At 35.1% G+C, this 17162-nt stretch overlaps 1 protein-coding gene across 3 annotated transcripts in view; it reads left to right on the plus strand.

Moving 5' to 3' along the window:
* SEC24A (SEC24 homolog A, COPII coat complex component) overlaps positions 1-13132 on the plus strand; it is a 104321-nt gene extending 91189 nt beyond the window's left edge. For all 3 annotated transcript variants that reach the window (XM_082378904.1, XM_082378905.1, XM_082378906.1), the window contains 6 exons: positions 1587-1762; positions 5317-5454; positions 7971-8075; positions 8401-8493; positions 9660-9763; positions 10186-13132. In XM_082378904.1, the coding sequence (XP_082235030.1) occupies positions 1587-1762; positions 5317-5454; positions 7971-8075; positions 8401-8493; positions 9660-9763; positions 10186-10300 (731 nt within the window). In that variant the 3' untranslated portion in view covers positions 10301-13132. The remainder of the gene's footprint in view (positions 1-1586; positions 1763-5316; positions 5455-7970; positions 8076-8400; positions 8494-9659; positions 9764-10185) is intronic.
* Positions 13133-17162: the final 4030 nt, after the last annotated feature.

Raw genomic sequence — 17162 nt, forward strand, 5'->3', positions numbered from 1 at the left:
CCTTTAAATAATTAACTTTACAATTTCAATATTTTGGATCCGGTGTATGCCTGCTAAGTAAATGGATCTGCTACAGATAACCTGATCCTTTTTTTTTTTTTTTTTTTTTAAATTTAAACAGCTTTATTGAAATGTAGTTTCAGTTTATTGAGATACAAGTGATACAACAATCACTTAACCCATTTAAGTATACAATTCCATTGTTTTGAGTATATGTATACAGATTTGTGTGGCCATCACCTCAATCCAGTTTTAGAACATTTCTGTCACCCCCAAAAGAACCTCATGTCCATTAACACTTACTGCTCACTCCCTTCTTCTTCCCTCACTGGCCTTAGGCAACCACTAAACTGTTTTCTGCCTCACAATCTGCCTGCTGTGGACTTAAATAACCATGTTTTCCTTAATATCTTCCATCTCAGATAGAGTTGCTTTCTTGGATTTTTTTTTTTTTTTTTGGATCCTTTTTTCAAATACATAGAGCTTAACATCATTTTGTTTCTTGCTCCCTTTCTCCTTCAGGGATGACTACCAGTGGGTCCATTTACTTCAAACTCAAATCTGCCTATAATAGGAATAATTACCTATTTTCTTGAATTTCCTATTGGGAAAATTTTTCTTTAATGGAACATGGTAAAGATTCTAACCTCACTTTAGTCTCATGTGTTGTCAAAACTTAAAAATTGTGACCTAAGAAATTTGAGGGTCATTGCCTTTATATTTTGTTGAACTGGTATGTTTTGGTAACAATGTGATTATTATTATTTTCAGTAACAACTATATATCAGGCAGTATTTGTGGATTTTAAAAAAATCTTCACAACAAATATTAGTTCTGTTATTAAATTTGGTTGATCCCAATAGGCACTTTTTTTTCACATTTTGTCAAAATCTTTAAAATCAGGATGTCTTCAGTTGATAGAGTCTTAGAGTTACTGTTGATCAGGTAACAGTAGTCTTCATTCTTTCTTGCTTGTGTACAAATTTGGTCATAGCAGTTAATAACATCACTTCATTGAGTGTATTTTTGATAGCACATGAATTGAGTGTAGTAGTAGTTTGAGAAGTCTTCAAAACAATTATGGTGTTTTTAGTATTGAAGAAATTTTTTGAGTATAAAGAAAAGCATAAAATAGTGGCATGACAAATGATGATCATCTAAATAGCCAAGGGTTCTTTCAATAAATATGAAATTAAAATTCTCTGTGTTAAGAAAGCATGTGTGTTTAATTGCAGAGTTTTTTTCTTTCTCAATGATACATAAAATAAAATGGTGGGTTACAATTAATAACATCTTAGATTTGGCAAAATACAGTTTTCCCATTTTACAGGTAAGGATACTGAGGCTCATGAAGGTTAAATTACTTGCCAAATATTCATACTGCTAGGAAATAGCAGAACAACATTTCAACACAGGTTGGTTTGATTTTCCAAAGTGTGTGCTTTTAACTGCTATGTTTGGTTCCTTGTGTATGTAATAACTTGAGAGAGAATTTGTATAATTAAAAAAAACTTTTCTTTCCTTAACAGTGGGGTAGCTAAACTTCTATCTTTTTTCTCTTTTGTCCCTACCTCAACCTCTGTTAGCTGTTGACAGGTCTGTGACTGCCAGTCTGAGTGATGCTCGGGACGCCCTAGTGAATGCTGTCATAGACTCTCTTTCAGCTTATCGTTCTTCAGTCCTAAGTAACCAGCAGCATGGACTTATGGTTCCTTTTTCTTTGCGGCTTTTCCCACTGTTTGTGTTGGCTCTCCTTAAACAGGTAAAAGAATCAGAATCAGAAACTAACACAGTGAAAATGTCAACAGCCAAAATTTTTGTCCTGTGAACCACTAAACATTGTATATATAACTTTACATCAGTTAAGTTTTCTGAGGACAGGGACCTTAACTCGTATTGTATCTTAAAGGATTTGTAACCAAAAAAATTTACAAAATACTGATTTAAAGTATGTGCTTTCTTTGTAAGAGATGCTCACTGATGAAGTATTCACTGATGTTATCAAAGATGCAAATGATCAGTTTTCCAGTTTTTCAAAACAGGAACTGTATATTTTACTGCTAGAGCAACAAGTCACACACAAGACTCTTCTTATGATGCTTTCCTGCTCCCTACAATATTTCAGCCATATTTCATTTCTTGTTTTTTGTAATGCAATTACTATTTATTTATTTAGGCTGCGTTGAGTCTTCGTTGCTGCGCACGGGCTTTCTTTAGTTGCAGCGAGCGGGGGCTACTCTTCATTGCGGTGCATGGGCTTCTCGTTGCAGTGGCTTCTCTTGTTGAGCACAGGCTCTGGGCGCACGGGCTCAATAGTTGTGGCACACAGGCTTAGTTGCTCTGCAGCATGTGGGATCTTCCTGGAGCAGGGCTCAAACCTGTGTCCCCTGCATTGGCCGGCGGGTTCTTTAACCACTGCGCCACCAGGGAAGTCCCACATTTCATTCCTTAATCTTACAGATGCCTTCTCATACATGTGTACCTATTTCCATGATCTGCATTATGCTTTCCTATCCTTGTCTTTGAGCTCAAATGTCGTCTCTCTGGCAGTTGCCTTTCCTTCTGTGACCCAGTAGCTCTTTGTGCATATATTTATTTATAGAGGACTTTTTAAAAATATATTTATTATTTATTTTTTTATTTTTTATATTATTATTTATTTGTCTCCCCTGCCTACCTTTTGCCCATACCCCTGGCTCCTGAAAAAAGAAAAAAAGGAAACTCTAGCCTGGTGGAGGAGGCTTATTTTTCTAATGTCCAAAATATAATGTCCTTAGAAAACAAACATGGTTACCAAAGGGGATAGCATGCATTGCGGGGGAGATAATTAGGAGTTTGGGATTAACATACACACTACTATATATAAGATAGGTAAATAACAAGGACCTACCGTATAGCACAGGGAACTATACTTAATATCTTATAATAACCTATACGGGGCTTCCCTGGTGGCGCAGTGGTTAAGAATCTGCCTGCCAATGTAGGGGACACGGGTTCCAGCCCTGGTTCAGGAAGATCCCACATGCCGTGGAGCAACTAAGCCCGTGCGCCACAACTACTGAGCCCGCGCGCCTAGAGCCCGTGCTCCACGACAAGAGAAGCCACCGCAGTGAGAAGCCCGTGCACCACAACGAAGAGTAGCCCCCACTCGCCGCAACTAGAGAAAGCCTGCGCACAGCAACGAAGACCCAATGCAGCCAAAAATAAATAAATAAAATAAATTTATATATATAAAAAAGTAACCTATACTGGAAAAGAATCTGAAAAAGAGGAAACTGAATCACTTTGCTGCACACTTGAAACTAACACATTGTAAATTAACTACAGTTAATAAAAAAATGTCTAAACTTGTAGACTTAGTATAACTTTCCCTTATAAAAGTTTATTAAAAAGCTCATGTTAACAGATCACCTGGGGAACCATCCCAGATTCCAGGATGAATTAAGGACTGCTCTTGTCAATTTGTATACTTTCTGAACTCCAGCATTGGCCTGTCAGGTGTATGTTGTCTCTTCCAGGCAAGAAGGGCAACCTGTTACACATTGATAGAAATAGCTTTTGAATCTACTTCTAGTTTCTTTAACTCAAATTATGTATTTCCACTTCTGAATATAATGTAAATGCACAGAGGTTACATAAATACTTAAATTTTAACATTTAAGAATCTGAGCTCTTCCCTCTTCAGGTCTTTCATTAAATGCTGTCCTTCACTGAGGCCTGCCTCCCCTCATCTCCCCATTTAATATGCAGTACTCTCATCCCATCTCACCCTGACATTCTTTATCTCTCTTTCCTCCTTTGTTTTTCTCCATAGCACTTAACACTGAAATACCACATATTTTGCTTGTTTATTATTTACTTCTCCCTTACTAGGATTTTTGTCCACAAGGACAAGGATTTTTAACTTGTTTGTCTACCACTTTGTCCCTGCATCTAGAACAGTTCTTAGTACATAGTAGGCCCTCAGTAGATATTTTTTGAGTGAATAAATGGAACTTCTTTCATTTCCCATAGTACTCTTTCTTTAACAACCTTTTCTCTTGCTTATTTATAGTCAGTGCATTTGGTTTTTTTTATTTGTTTTATAAAAAATATTTATTTATTTATTTGGCTGCACTGGGTCTTCATTGCGGCATGCAAGATCTTCATTGAGGCATGCGGGATCCTTAGTTGTGGAATGCAGGATCTAGTTCCCTGACCAGGGATTGAACCCAGGACCCCTGCATAGGGAGCACAGAGTCTTAGCCACTGGACCACTAGGGAAGTCCCAGTGCATTTGTTTTAAGGCATACTTTCACTGCTGTTATCTCTCTGCCTCTTTCTATTCCTTTCCATCAATAGAAATGGCTAAAACCTTACCTCAGAACTTCATTATTCTTCATGGAGCTAATATTCCAGTTGAAACTCACAATTACTTATTATCTGTATTCTGCTAAGCAGTTGTCTTCAAATTATTAATTTTCCTGATTGATTTGTGAGCTTTGTTACATTAATTTCTCTAACTGTGGGAGAAACAAGGATAGTTAACCACCATTAATCATCACCCAGCTTTTACAGAAACTTAGATCTTTGGTCCTTTATATTTCATACGTGTCTTTATTTTGTCATCTGCAATATAACTTTATCCTTCTTGCGATGTTATTTAGATTTTTACATCACTATTGCTATATGGTAGATAGAGTGTTTAGATCGATTTCATTGATTAGGAAACAAATGCTGGAGAGATTAAATGACTTTGCCATGGTCAGATAATTAATTTGTCAAGACTTTCAGGTGAGGATATAGCCACAGTTTAATAGATGTGTGTAACTTATTAAGGTGTATATATATATATCTATATATATATATAGATATATATATAGATTTTTTTTTTTTTTTTGGCTGCATTGAGTCTTCGTTGCTGCACGTGGGCTTTCTCTAGTTGTAGTGAGCAGAGGCTACTCTTTGTTGTGGTGCACGTGCTTCTCATGCGGTGGCTTCTCGTTGTGGAGCACAGGCTCTAGGCGTGCGGGCTTCAGTAGTTGTGGCTTGCGGGCTCTAGAGTGCAGGCTCAGTAGCTGTGGGCTTAGTTGCTCTGCGGCATGTGGGATCTTCCCGGACCAGGAATGGAACCCATGTACCCTGCGTTGGCAGGCGGATTCTTAACCACAGTGCCACCAGTGAAGCCCCAAGATATATTTTTGAAAGAATAATTAACGGTAAATTTGTTAATTCTGTCTGAAGATATTCTTTTAACAACTGATATTTGCAAAATTTTTTATGTATTTGTTAAATACCTTTTCTTTTTTTTAATGGGGGTGTATTTTTTTGTTATAGAAATCATTTCAGACTGGGACAAATGCATGTCTAGATGAACGCGTTTTTGCTATGTGTCAAGTGAAAAATCAGCCTTTGGTTTACCTTATGCTCACAACTCATCCCAGTTTGTATAGAGTTGACAATCTCTCCGATGAGGTAAGATTGATTCATTTTTTAGTTGCTTTTACTTGAAGGTTTATAAGCCTAATTATATTGAATCCACTGCAGAAATGAAGAAAGGTGTTTTCTTTTTTAAAGCTTCTCATTTTATTCCTATATAAAGAAATTTTGGTTTGGGGAAGCTCCTGAAAATAGTACCTTTATTTAAGTTATTAAAATAATAAGCTTTACTGTTTATTTAAGACAAATCTTTAGAGCAGATCTAAGTAAATGAAGAGATTGTCAGATTGACCAGAGCAACCTATGATTTATTTATTTAAGCAAATTGATCTGAAAGGAGTATCCCTAGAGTAAAATTACTCTTAATTTAAATACCTCAGGTCAATGTTTAGTGTAATGGTGTTCCTGAATTAAAGAGAAAATATTTATCTAAGTTGTAACATTATTTTCCCTTGATAGGAAATTAACCTGAGTTAAAGCTACAAGCATGAAAATGTTAAATCATAACCTTTCTTCCTACATTGTGATCAAATTAGGATATATATGTTGGAAGTAATATTTTGGTTAAAACCTTTTTGGAGTTTAAAGATTTTAGGATACCTTGCATAATAAAGGAGAAATTGCCTGTGAAATTTGAGGTAACTTTTTAGCAAATGAAAACTGTTGATGACATTATTAGTTTGTATTACAAAAATAATAACTCAAGATTAATCCTGTGTTTGACAAGTTCAACTAACTGGACCTATCTTTTTCTCACATTAAAAAAAAGGCAAATTAACATAAAAATACAAATGCAATATATTAGATGTGTATAATATGGAAACCACTAGAAAGAAGAAAAATAAATCACTCATATACATTCAAAGACAAGCACTACTAGGACTTTCGGTGGTGTATTTATCAGGACTCTCTTTTTTGCAAGTAAGCTTAGGAAGGAAAGGGGACTGATGTGGCACTCAAACACAAACCACACCAAAGGCTAGGGTATAACTAAACTCAGGTCTAGCTCAGATTCATAGACTCTCTAGCATTGCCTCGTTCTTTCAGATTAGCCTTTTCTACAAGACTAGAAAACAGAGCCACTGATAGCTTCCCATCTTTATCACCAGAGAAGGACAAGGCTCTCTTTTCCTAGTTCACATTAATTTCTGAATGGCTGTATTTAAGTTATAGTCTCTCTTGCTGCCCACACACCCTAAGGCCAGAGGTCTTAAGGTGCTGTGATTAATAGTTCCTGGTAGAGCTAAAGCCTTATCAAGGTAGTACCCCTTGACAGGTCAGTATTTTATTTACTTTCTCCTTTAGATAAGGTTAATTAAGTACCAAGTTTTAGTACTTAAATCAACTTTTGGTCAAAAATGAATCGTTATAAATATTTAAAGGTGTGTGTTTGTGTGTGTGTGTTTTAAGACGGCAGTACTATACTCAATTATAACTGAAAACCTTCCATTTCTGGCCTTAATAAATATTAAATTGGAGAGAACTATTAAAAACTCATTTGCATTAGACTTACTCTTCCCTCAGAATGTGTACATTGATCTAAGCCACGCAATCATCTGTTATTATTAACTAAATTCCAGACTTTATTTGGATCTCACTAATGTCATTTATCCATTTAGGATACGTGAATATTGATTGCATTTATTGTATTAGTTTTTAAAATAATAATTAAGATCAGAAATTATTTTGGCTTTATTGGGATTCATGGTGACTTTGTTTAGATAAGTGTTACATATTTCTTCCTCTTCTTTTTATTTAAATATGAATAATTGTGATTTACCTAAATAAGTTCCAAAGTCTCAGAGGTAACACTCATTAAAATTTTTGTTTGTTTAATTGTGGCTCCCTATTACCTGTATCTAAAAGCTTTAATCTTTTTTTTACTTTATTTATTTAGGTATTTATTTTTAACATCTTTATTGGAGTATAATTGCTTTACAATGGTGTGTTAGTTTCTGCTGTATAACAAAGTGAATCAGCTATATGTATACATATATCCTCATATCCCCTCCCTCTTGCATCTCCCTCCCACCCTCCCTATCCCACCCCTCTAGGTGGTCACAAAGCACCAAGCTGATCTCTCTGTGCTATGCGGCTGCTTCCCACTAGCTATCTGTTTTACATTTGGTAGTGTATATACGTCAATGCCACTCTCTCACTTCGTCCCAGCTTACCCTTCCCCCTCCCCGTGTCCTCAAGTCCATTCTCTACGTCTGTGTCTTTATTCCTGTCCTGCCCCTAGGTTCTTCAGAACCTTTTTTTTTTTTTTTAGATTCCATATATATGTGTTAGCATATGTATTTGTTTTTCTCTTTCTGACTTACTTCACTCTGTATGACAGATTCTGTGTCCCTCCACCTCACTACAAATAACTCAATTTTGTTTCTTTTTATGGCTGAGTAATTTTCCATTGTATATATGTGCGACATCTTTATCCATTCATCTGTTGATGGACACTTAGGTTGCTTCCATGTCCTGGCTATTGTAAATACTGCTGCAGTGAACATTGTGGTACATGATTAAAAGCTTTAATCTTTTGCTTAATTCTTTAGGGCGCAGTCAACATCAATGATCGCACTATACCTCAGCCACCTATTCTTCAGCTTTCAGTGGAGAAGCTGAGCAGGGATGGAGCTTTCCTCATGGATGCAGGCTCTGTGAGTAGTCTTGACTGTGCTGGATTCTTCTCTCTGCATACTGTTACCTTCATTCCATTTAATATTTCTCTTCCTTAACAGATTATATGCTATTTAATCTGTGTATTTTTGTATTAGCCACTTCTCCCTCCATAGTCTCCTTTCATGCCAAGCATAAAATGTCTCATCATGGTAAATAGTAGTTATCATTACTTCAGTTGAAGGCTGTACAATCTCAGTAAACATACTCATCTTTCTGATCTTTTGAAACATAGTCAGTGGTTAAAGGTAAGTCAACAGCTCACTGTTAAACTACATCTCAAAATAGTTTTCTTCCCATCCCTAGGTACTAATGCTTTGGGTTGGAAGAAATTGTGGACAGAATTTTCTCAGTCAAGTTCTAGGAGTTGAAAACTATGCATTAATTCCACAGACTATGGTAAGATTATGTAATTATAGTGATTGTAGTAGGCTTAAAGGCATTTCAAATGTGGCAAAACATGAACATCCTATTTTGAAATCATAGCTATATTTTAAAGGCATTCTTTAGGTTATTTTGCATCTTTGACTGACTTATTCTTATGTGTGTGTACTATTTTAGGGAGAAAGTAAGGAATTTAGTTAATGGCCAAAAAAGTTTGCTGCTGTTGGCATTAGTGTTAGGGCTCTTTTGTTTCTGTGTTTTGTGTTTTTGCAAGTGATTTCATTGTTCTTTGGCAGGGTCCTTTTAACCACTGCTTTGGAGTAAGAACTAAGCTAATTTCCACACAAGCAAATGACTTGTGACCAGTGTCAGTTGGATTTATATTGATTATTGGACAATGTAATAGTGGACTCTCTGTCACTAGCTCTGTGACCTTGGTCAAGTCACTAACCTGGACTTGACCAGGTTTGTCAAACCTGGTCAAGCCTCGTTTGTAAAATAAGAATGCTATTGCCTATGGAGGAGTATTTGAAATAACACGTGAGAAAGCCTGTGTGAAACTATGTACCATTTGTATAGCTGTGAATTTTAAAGTTAGAATTAATTATAACATGGTCTTATTTCACATCACATTTTTCAATTTCAACTCTCAGTTTGTCACCAGCTTTGGAATATGTTTTATGTCAGCATCTTTTCATATTTATGGGTTTAACTTCATTTATAAAAGTCTTTAGGAGATTTATATATTTAAAAGACGTATATGTCAGGATTCTATCTAGGATAAGCAGTAGCTTAATGGCTGGTCTGGATGACTAGGCATTTTAGATAATGAGGAGATAAGAAATGGTTATATTTGTAATAACTGCCTGAATGGATCAGTTAATTCTAGATGTCATAATGTATAGTCTATGGCTACTTCAGTGGAACAGTGGCAGAGTTGAGAATTGCAACAGAGACCAAATGACCTGCAAACCTAAAATATTTATTATCTGTCCCTTTAAGAAGTTTCCAACCCCTTACTAGAAAACTGTGGTATGCAGAATCTCAGGCTCCTCCCCAGACCTCCTAAATCAATGTCTGCAGTTCAGCAAGATCCCCAGGTGATTCATATACAAGATGAAGTTTGAAAAACACTGTAGATGATTAGAATAAGTTGGATGTTGCTGGTTTTTGTTTAATAGACAGACCTTCCAGAACTTGATACACCAGAATCTGCCAGAACAATAGCTTTCATCTCTTGGCTTAGAGAACAGAGACCATTTTACCCAATACTTTATGTAATAAGGTAAGTTGAATTTGTCATTTACTGATAGTGAAACAATTTGGCCTTGCAAGGATCTGTTTTGAGTCCTTGTGACTCAAATATGTGTGACCTTTTGCTTAAGCAAACTCTTTATTGATTGATTGATTGATTGATTGATTTGGCCACACCGAGCAGCTTACAGGATGTTAGTTCCCTGACCAGGGTGGGAACCCGGGCCCCGGCAGTGAAAGTGCAAAGTCCTACCCACTGGGCCGCCAGGGAATTCCCGCAAACTCTTTAGAAGAATATAGAAAAATAAATTTTTTTTAATAAATAGTACTAAGTTATGCTTTATATCCAGTTATTAACAAAATGTGTGTCAAAAGCTTTGTGACAAATCCACTGTTTATGTTACTATTACATTTTTGTCTAACGTATGTAAATATTTGTCTTTTATTCCTAAGGGATGAGAGTCCAATGAAAGCAAACTTCCTTCAAAACATGGTAGAAGACAGAACAGAATCTGCATTATCATATTATGAATTCCTCTTGCATATACAACAGCAAGTGAATAAATGAACAAATGAAGATACTTAGTAATTTCTAAGGAAAGTTACAATAATGCAGAACACCTGAAAATGTGTAATACTTTCCTTTCCTATTAGGTTTGTGGACTAATGTGATGATTATATGTTCTCACTGTGATCTCAACAAACTATAGCAAATAAAGGAACACAGCAAACATGCAACTCTGAAATACTGTATTTTTCAAATCAAAATATATCTACATATGATTGGATACCTTTTTTCCTTTGCTGCCAATTATGTTTGAGTTGTTATGGATCGAAATAAGACAGTATTACAGAGGCAAAGTACATTTTGTAAAATAAAGACTTCTGTGTTCCAAATGTATATTTCTCATTTTTTTCTGAATTTTTGCCTGCTACATTTAAAACCTCACAAGACTAAGTGTTGCAGGGAAGTTACAAATCCATTGATAATGATCTTTTTAAAATCAAAAAATTTCTTAAGTAAATAATATGTTAGAAAACTAGAATCCATCCCCCACAATTGTTTTTTTAAGGAAGAAAAAGGATCATTATGTTAACTAAAACTAGAGTAAACTAACTCTAGTCTAGCTTGAGAAGACAAGTGATACAGTCAAGCTTTAAAATCTGTCAGTATTCTCTATACTTGAAGAACAAAGTCACTGATTTGAAGTGAAAACTATATGTGGTTTTCTGATTTGACTGCAGAAGACTTGGTTGGACACACTGTCTTATTCTGCAGTGAAAAGAATCTGAGCTGTCTTCATAAATACGTTGGGACTGGCAATGATAATAAGGAGATGAGAAACTTAGTTATCTTGATCCTTTAAGTGGGTTTTATTTGGTACATTTTTGCTCTGTGATGTATAATAAAAGCATTATATTGGTGAAATGAGTATGAATGAAAAAAATTAAAGGTTTCTTAAATGCTGTCTCAAATGCATCAGTAACATTTTTCTAAGGCGTTTAATAATTAAATTGGAAGCTGCTCATAAGATTTATTCTTGGATATTAAAAATTAAAGCATGAATGCCACTGTTTGGTTTAGTGGATATTAAGATTATACAAATCTGATATATGAAAATTACAAAAGAAACTTGATTTCTGAACATGCTCAAGACACTGCTTTTTTTGATTTGGCCAGAGAAATATTATAGTCAAAACTATTCAGTGAATTTTGTTTACAAATAGGTAAATTATACATCTGTATGTTTAAAGTGCCGTGATAGAATATCTTTAAAAGAGTTTGGTCCAGTTTTCACAGATTCATCTTGTCTTATATGAACTTCTTAAAGTAAAAGTTGTTCATGAGTAGTACTTGATGAAAAGATTTTTGTTTCTTTGTTTTAATGGGTTAGAAAAATGTGTTTACAATCTTGATCTCATATGATCACCAATGAAATAGTAACTTTCAGGTTTACATCAATATGAGCTGACTTTAACTGAATTGTTTTGAGGTAGCGAAGAAACAGGTCCCACTAGAGTATATACTACTGCTTGCCAGCAAGATCAAAATAATTGTGTTCTATAAAAATATTATCTCCCTTAAGCAGTGTTAAGGTTTATTTTCAGTATGCAAGTGGTACATTGAACTGGAAATTTTCTTGAAAGCTGCTTCATTTATTAGGAAGCAATTTTCAAATTGTAGCTGGTTAGAATACATTTATATTTTCCCCTCTTCTGAAGAAACTGAGAGTCATTATTATGCACTGATGTTTCTTAAAATAACTAAAATTCTGTTCATAATGTGAATTTTAAATGTTGATATTGTAGGTTCTTTTTTAATAGTAGTAAAGAATCTTCCAGAGGGAAAAGTTTGTGCTCCTAGGGACAATAATCTTCCTTGTGCCTCACTTTTATCCCTAAGTGCGTATGACTCTTGTTATTACAACATGCTTTGTTAGTGTATTACACAAATTTACTTTAAAAAATTATTTTAGATATTGCATAACATGTGCAATCCAGAATAATTTTATAATAGCCAGGTCATAAAAAACATAACTTTAGTAAGGATTCACAATATTTGTTCTCCCAGTAATGAGGGAATGAATGAAACTTTTGGAGATATTGATATTAAGCAATTATTTTTTGCAATATTGAATGTGTTGTTTAGTTTTGTTTTTTTTAAATAGAGCACTACCTGCTATCTCATCTTGTATTACTTTTTGATGTAAAGCAACTAATATTTACACTATGCCATATTTTTTTTATTGTAGTTGTAAATTATGAAAGATCCTTGAATTTTCTACAGATCTGCAACTACTAAAATAACTGACAAGGGCAATCTTGTTATTTAAATCTGAGCATGGCAGTTCTACCATAAAAAGTACTCTATTTTTCTAATTTCTAGGATTTTTAAAATAACATTTCTGTAAGTCTGGCACATTAATATTCCCTCAAGCTGTAGCATTTATTTTAGTTTGCATATATTTTATTGTTTTAATTTAATGTAATATATTGAGTCTAATAGACTGTTTTACAATAATTAGAATAAAAGATTTTCTTCTAATCAAAGATGAATAACAGCTGTTATCTAGGGGACCACCAAATGTGATTTCAAGATTTCGTTAACTATTACAAATATAATCCTTATATAGAAATTTTAATTTTGTAAAGTAGTGTATAATATTGTAACATTAAATTCTTGTTTTCAAATTCAAAAATGTATTGATCTTCAATGTGCTGTGTTAAATCTTGCTTCTCTGAAACGTTAGAGACAAGATGTCTTCCTTTTTACAGTTTGTAATTTTCACTGTTTTATTCCTGTAAAAAAAAAAAGTCATTTGTAACCCATGCAAATAACCGTTTGAACTGTGCTAACTTATCAATTTGGCTATTCAATAAAGTTAATTGAAAGAGCTTACATACTGTGATTAGTTATTTAAATTGGTATGACTAACTTGACAGTCACTGAGTAGTGCTATGTTTTGCACCCAAATTAAGTAAATGGAAAACTATTGCTGAAGGTTCTTTAAACCTGAGTCAGTGTCTGGGAAGTCATAATCCAAATTCTGGATGCTCACTCTTCAAGAACAGCTAGGTTTAAAATTCTAGATTGAAAGGGTTTTCAATTTCTTTATTCTCAATATGTTTAAGATACTACTCCACTGTCTTGTGGACCCTTTTGTTACTGATAAGATGCCTACTGTAAGTCTAATTGTTGTTTATTTGAAGATAATCTGTTAGCTTTTAAGATTTTTCTTTTATCCTTAATATTCTATAGTTTTAATACTCTGAGTTTACTGTTTACCCTGCTTGCTTTTCAGAGCATGCTTTAATCTGGAGATCCTTGTCTATCTTCAATTCTGGAAAATTCTCAGTTATTTTTAAAATTTTTATTTATTTTGAAAATTTAGGTATAATTGACATATATTTTCTCTTAAAATATTTGTTTCTGTCATTCCCTCTATTCTTTTCTTACCTTCAGAATTCCTTTTTTTAAAAAATATTTATATATTTATTTATTTTAAAATTTATTTTGGCTGCTCGGGTCTTAGTTGCGGCACACAGGCTCTTTGTTGCGGCATGCAGACTCCTTAGTTGTGGCATGCGTGAGGGATCTAGTTCCTTGACCAGAGATGGAACCCGGGCCCCGGGAGTGCATTGGGAGTGCAGAGTCTTACCCACTAGACCACCAGGGAAGTCTCCAGAATTCCTCTTGTGACTAATTCCTCTGTGACTATGTCCAGTTGGAGTTTAATCTCATCTATTGATTTTTATATTTGTATAACTAACTATTTTTGATTAATTTCTGCCTATTTTGTTCAATAATGTATTAAAATTGTTCTATAAAATTCTTTCTGGAGTGAATTCCAATTTTTAATTTGGCTGGCAGAATTTAAATGTTGTATTTCTTCATGTTTGTTAGAATTTGGGTTTCTAGGCTTATTTGATTGGGAGGGTTGTTATTTTCATTTTAGCACATCTCTCTCTGTCCAAGCTTTCCCCCTCCCTGTCTATGGGTTTTCTAGTTGCATTTTCCCAAAACTAGGGCTCATTGAGGTGTTTTAGGGCTCCTGTCCAGTGATTTGGGGATATCACCATTCCAGTCACCAACAGTGGGAAGTCTAGTTTTTGCCCTCTCTTCTGCCTCTCTGTTTATTAAGCTGAAGTCCAATAGCAAATGATATTTTGAATATTTTTCAGGGAGGGCAGACCTCAAGCAGCGAGTTTGTCCTGTTCATCCCTTTGTCTCACGTGGAGCACTTTCAGGTCCTCTTACACATAGAATGTGCTACCATTGCCTGCTTCTGGATCTGCAGCCCAACAGGCACCTGACTTTAGCTCCACTGTGCTGTTTCTGATACTTTGATCTGCTGAGATGTTTCTCTTGTTTTTGAGGCCAGCTATTTCTTTTTTTTCCCTTTATGTTTTTTTTTAAATATTTATTTATTTATTTGGCTACGTCGGGTCTTAGTTGCGGTGCACGGGATGTTCGTTGCGGTGCGTGGGCTCAGTTGTTGTGGCATGTGGGCTTAGTTGCTCCGTGGCATGTGGGATCCTAGTTCCCCGACCAGGGATTGAACCCGCATCCCCTGCATTGGAAGGCGGATTCTTAACCACTGGACCACCAGGGAAGTCCCTCCCTTTATGTTTTTAACTGTTACTGATTGCTATGTGTAGTAGAGAGGTGTCCAAGCATGAACTTACTGTCTATATTTAACCCCAGAATTTGAATTCTACTTTTATTACTTATGACTCAATATGTTCATACATATTTGTCAGTTTGTAGCTACAATTTGTCAATAAAGTATTAATATTAGCCTACCTAAACAATGCTGGGATCAAATAAAAATTATACATAAAACTCATTGAAAATGCCAAGATTTGGTACAAAAGAAAAATTTCTGCAACTATTCAGGTAAATTTAATCTAGTGCTTTCAGTGCTAAGCATGGGGCAAAGTGGTCAATTTTTAAAAATGGAAAAAAAAATAATTTTAAAAAATTTAAAAATTTTTTAAAGGAAAAAAAACGAAACAAAAAAATCACACACACACAAGAAAAAAAGATGGAGGTGGGCTTGCCCTTGTAAAGTCTATAGTGAGGGAGATAAAAATTAAGACAAGAATCGTTAAGTATGCACATCATTTAGCAAGGAATCATATACCACTGAGAAGCACAAGGAAATCTAATAACTATGGAAACCCCACAGGGAAATGGTTTCCCAGAAATAAGTAAGCATGTAATATGAAATCTTGACACTTTAAATTCTTACCTGACTCTATCAGCCATCATACATCAACACATCTATCTAAAGAATCAAAATATCCATTTGGTTTCTATGTGCTATCTCAAGTGAAAAAAATATTTTGTTTACCCTGGAACTGTTTTTGGTCTTGACTCATCAGGATTTTACCTCATCAAGTTCTGCACATTTATTACTAGTACTTAATTATTTCAATTGTAGAAGTTTTTAAGGCATAGTCTGGGCCTCAGAGATGTAGATCTGTACAGATATGCAGGGAAACCTTTTCTAATGCTTTAAAATTACTAGCTAGGGCATGTCCCTGAGATTTAGCTATCCAATCAAGAGGGAATGTTCAATGTTTATACCTGAGCTCCTTACATTGTTGAACCCAAAAGATAAGTTGCTGTTTGTTTTTACACTTTTTTTTCAAAATCCTTTTCTGTCTGAGACAGGGTCAGGTGACTAACAGTTAAAAATAGTATTTTATTACCTTCTACCTAAGCAGGGTTTCACCCACTTGCTGACTTTGAGCAGGCTTCATTGCAAGGGACACACTAGGCTGCCTCACCCCCTGCAGCCTCAGGTATGAACTGGCCATGGTGTCCTCTCAGCAAGGGTTGACAAGGGATTCAATTCCTTCATTCATTTACTCATTCACTTAGTCATTACTGTGCACCAGGGCTGCATTATGACTTTTGTGGGCTGTAGATATTTTGCTTTCATGGGCTCCTTCCTCTATAAAAGCATATTTAAAATTATATTTTATGACTGTGTTAGTATGAGAATGACTACAATCTAGGCTGGATTCATCATTATACAAAAATTATTACTACACTTTTCTTCTGATTTAAAAAAAAATTCAAATAAATGAACTTATTTAGAAAACAAACAGACTCACAAAGAAAACAAACTCATGGTTACCAAAGGGCAAGGGAGGGATAAATTGGGAGTATGGGGTTAACAGATGCACACTTCCATATATAAAACAGATAAACAGCAAGGGTTTACTGTATAGCTCAGGGAACTATATTCAATATCTTGTAACAAACTATAATGGATAAGAATAATTTAAAAAAGAACATAGACATGTACATACATATATATCAATATGTATAACCAGATCACCTTGCTGTACACCTGAAACTAACACAATATTGTAAATCAACTATACTTCCATCAAAAAAAATTCAAAATAAAACATTTTCTTGGGCCCCTATTGTGGGCCCTCACCATGGCCTAATGGATAAAGCAACCCTGTTGAGCGCTCACACTGTTCTAGGAGTTGCAGCCGTGAACAAAACACATTACTTGTCTTCATGGAGCTTACATTTTAGTAAGAAGCAGATAATAAACACAAGAAGTACATTCAGCTTTCGAGTCGGTTATAACTGTTAAGGAGAAAAGGCAGATAAGGAGAATAAGGAGTGTTGAGAGGGGACGAAAAGGGAAGGCTTCACTGGGAAAGTCTTGAACAAAGACATGAGGAAAGCCTGGAATGAACCAGGTGTGTATTTGGTAGTATCACTGCTGAAGATGAGGAATCAGCACCAATAACAAATCCCAACCGCAAGGGTCCCTAAAGCGTCGCTCTCGGAGTTACGCATTCCCGAAGCCTATAAGCGAGGCCGAAGAAGATCACTGGAAACCAGTGCCTGCCGCTGCAATCTCCATTTTGCTTCCTGGCACCAGGTGGGAGGAGTTTAT

The sequence above is a fragment of the Balaenoptera borealis genome (genome assembly GCF_965194805.1).
Source record: "Balaenoptera borealis genome assembly, chromosome: 2".
NCBI classification, from domain to species: domain Eukaryota; kingdom Metazoa; phylum Chordata; class Mammalia; order Artiodactyla; family Balaenopteridae; genus Balaenoptera; species Balaenoptera borealis.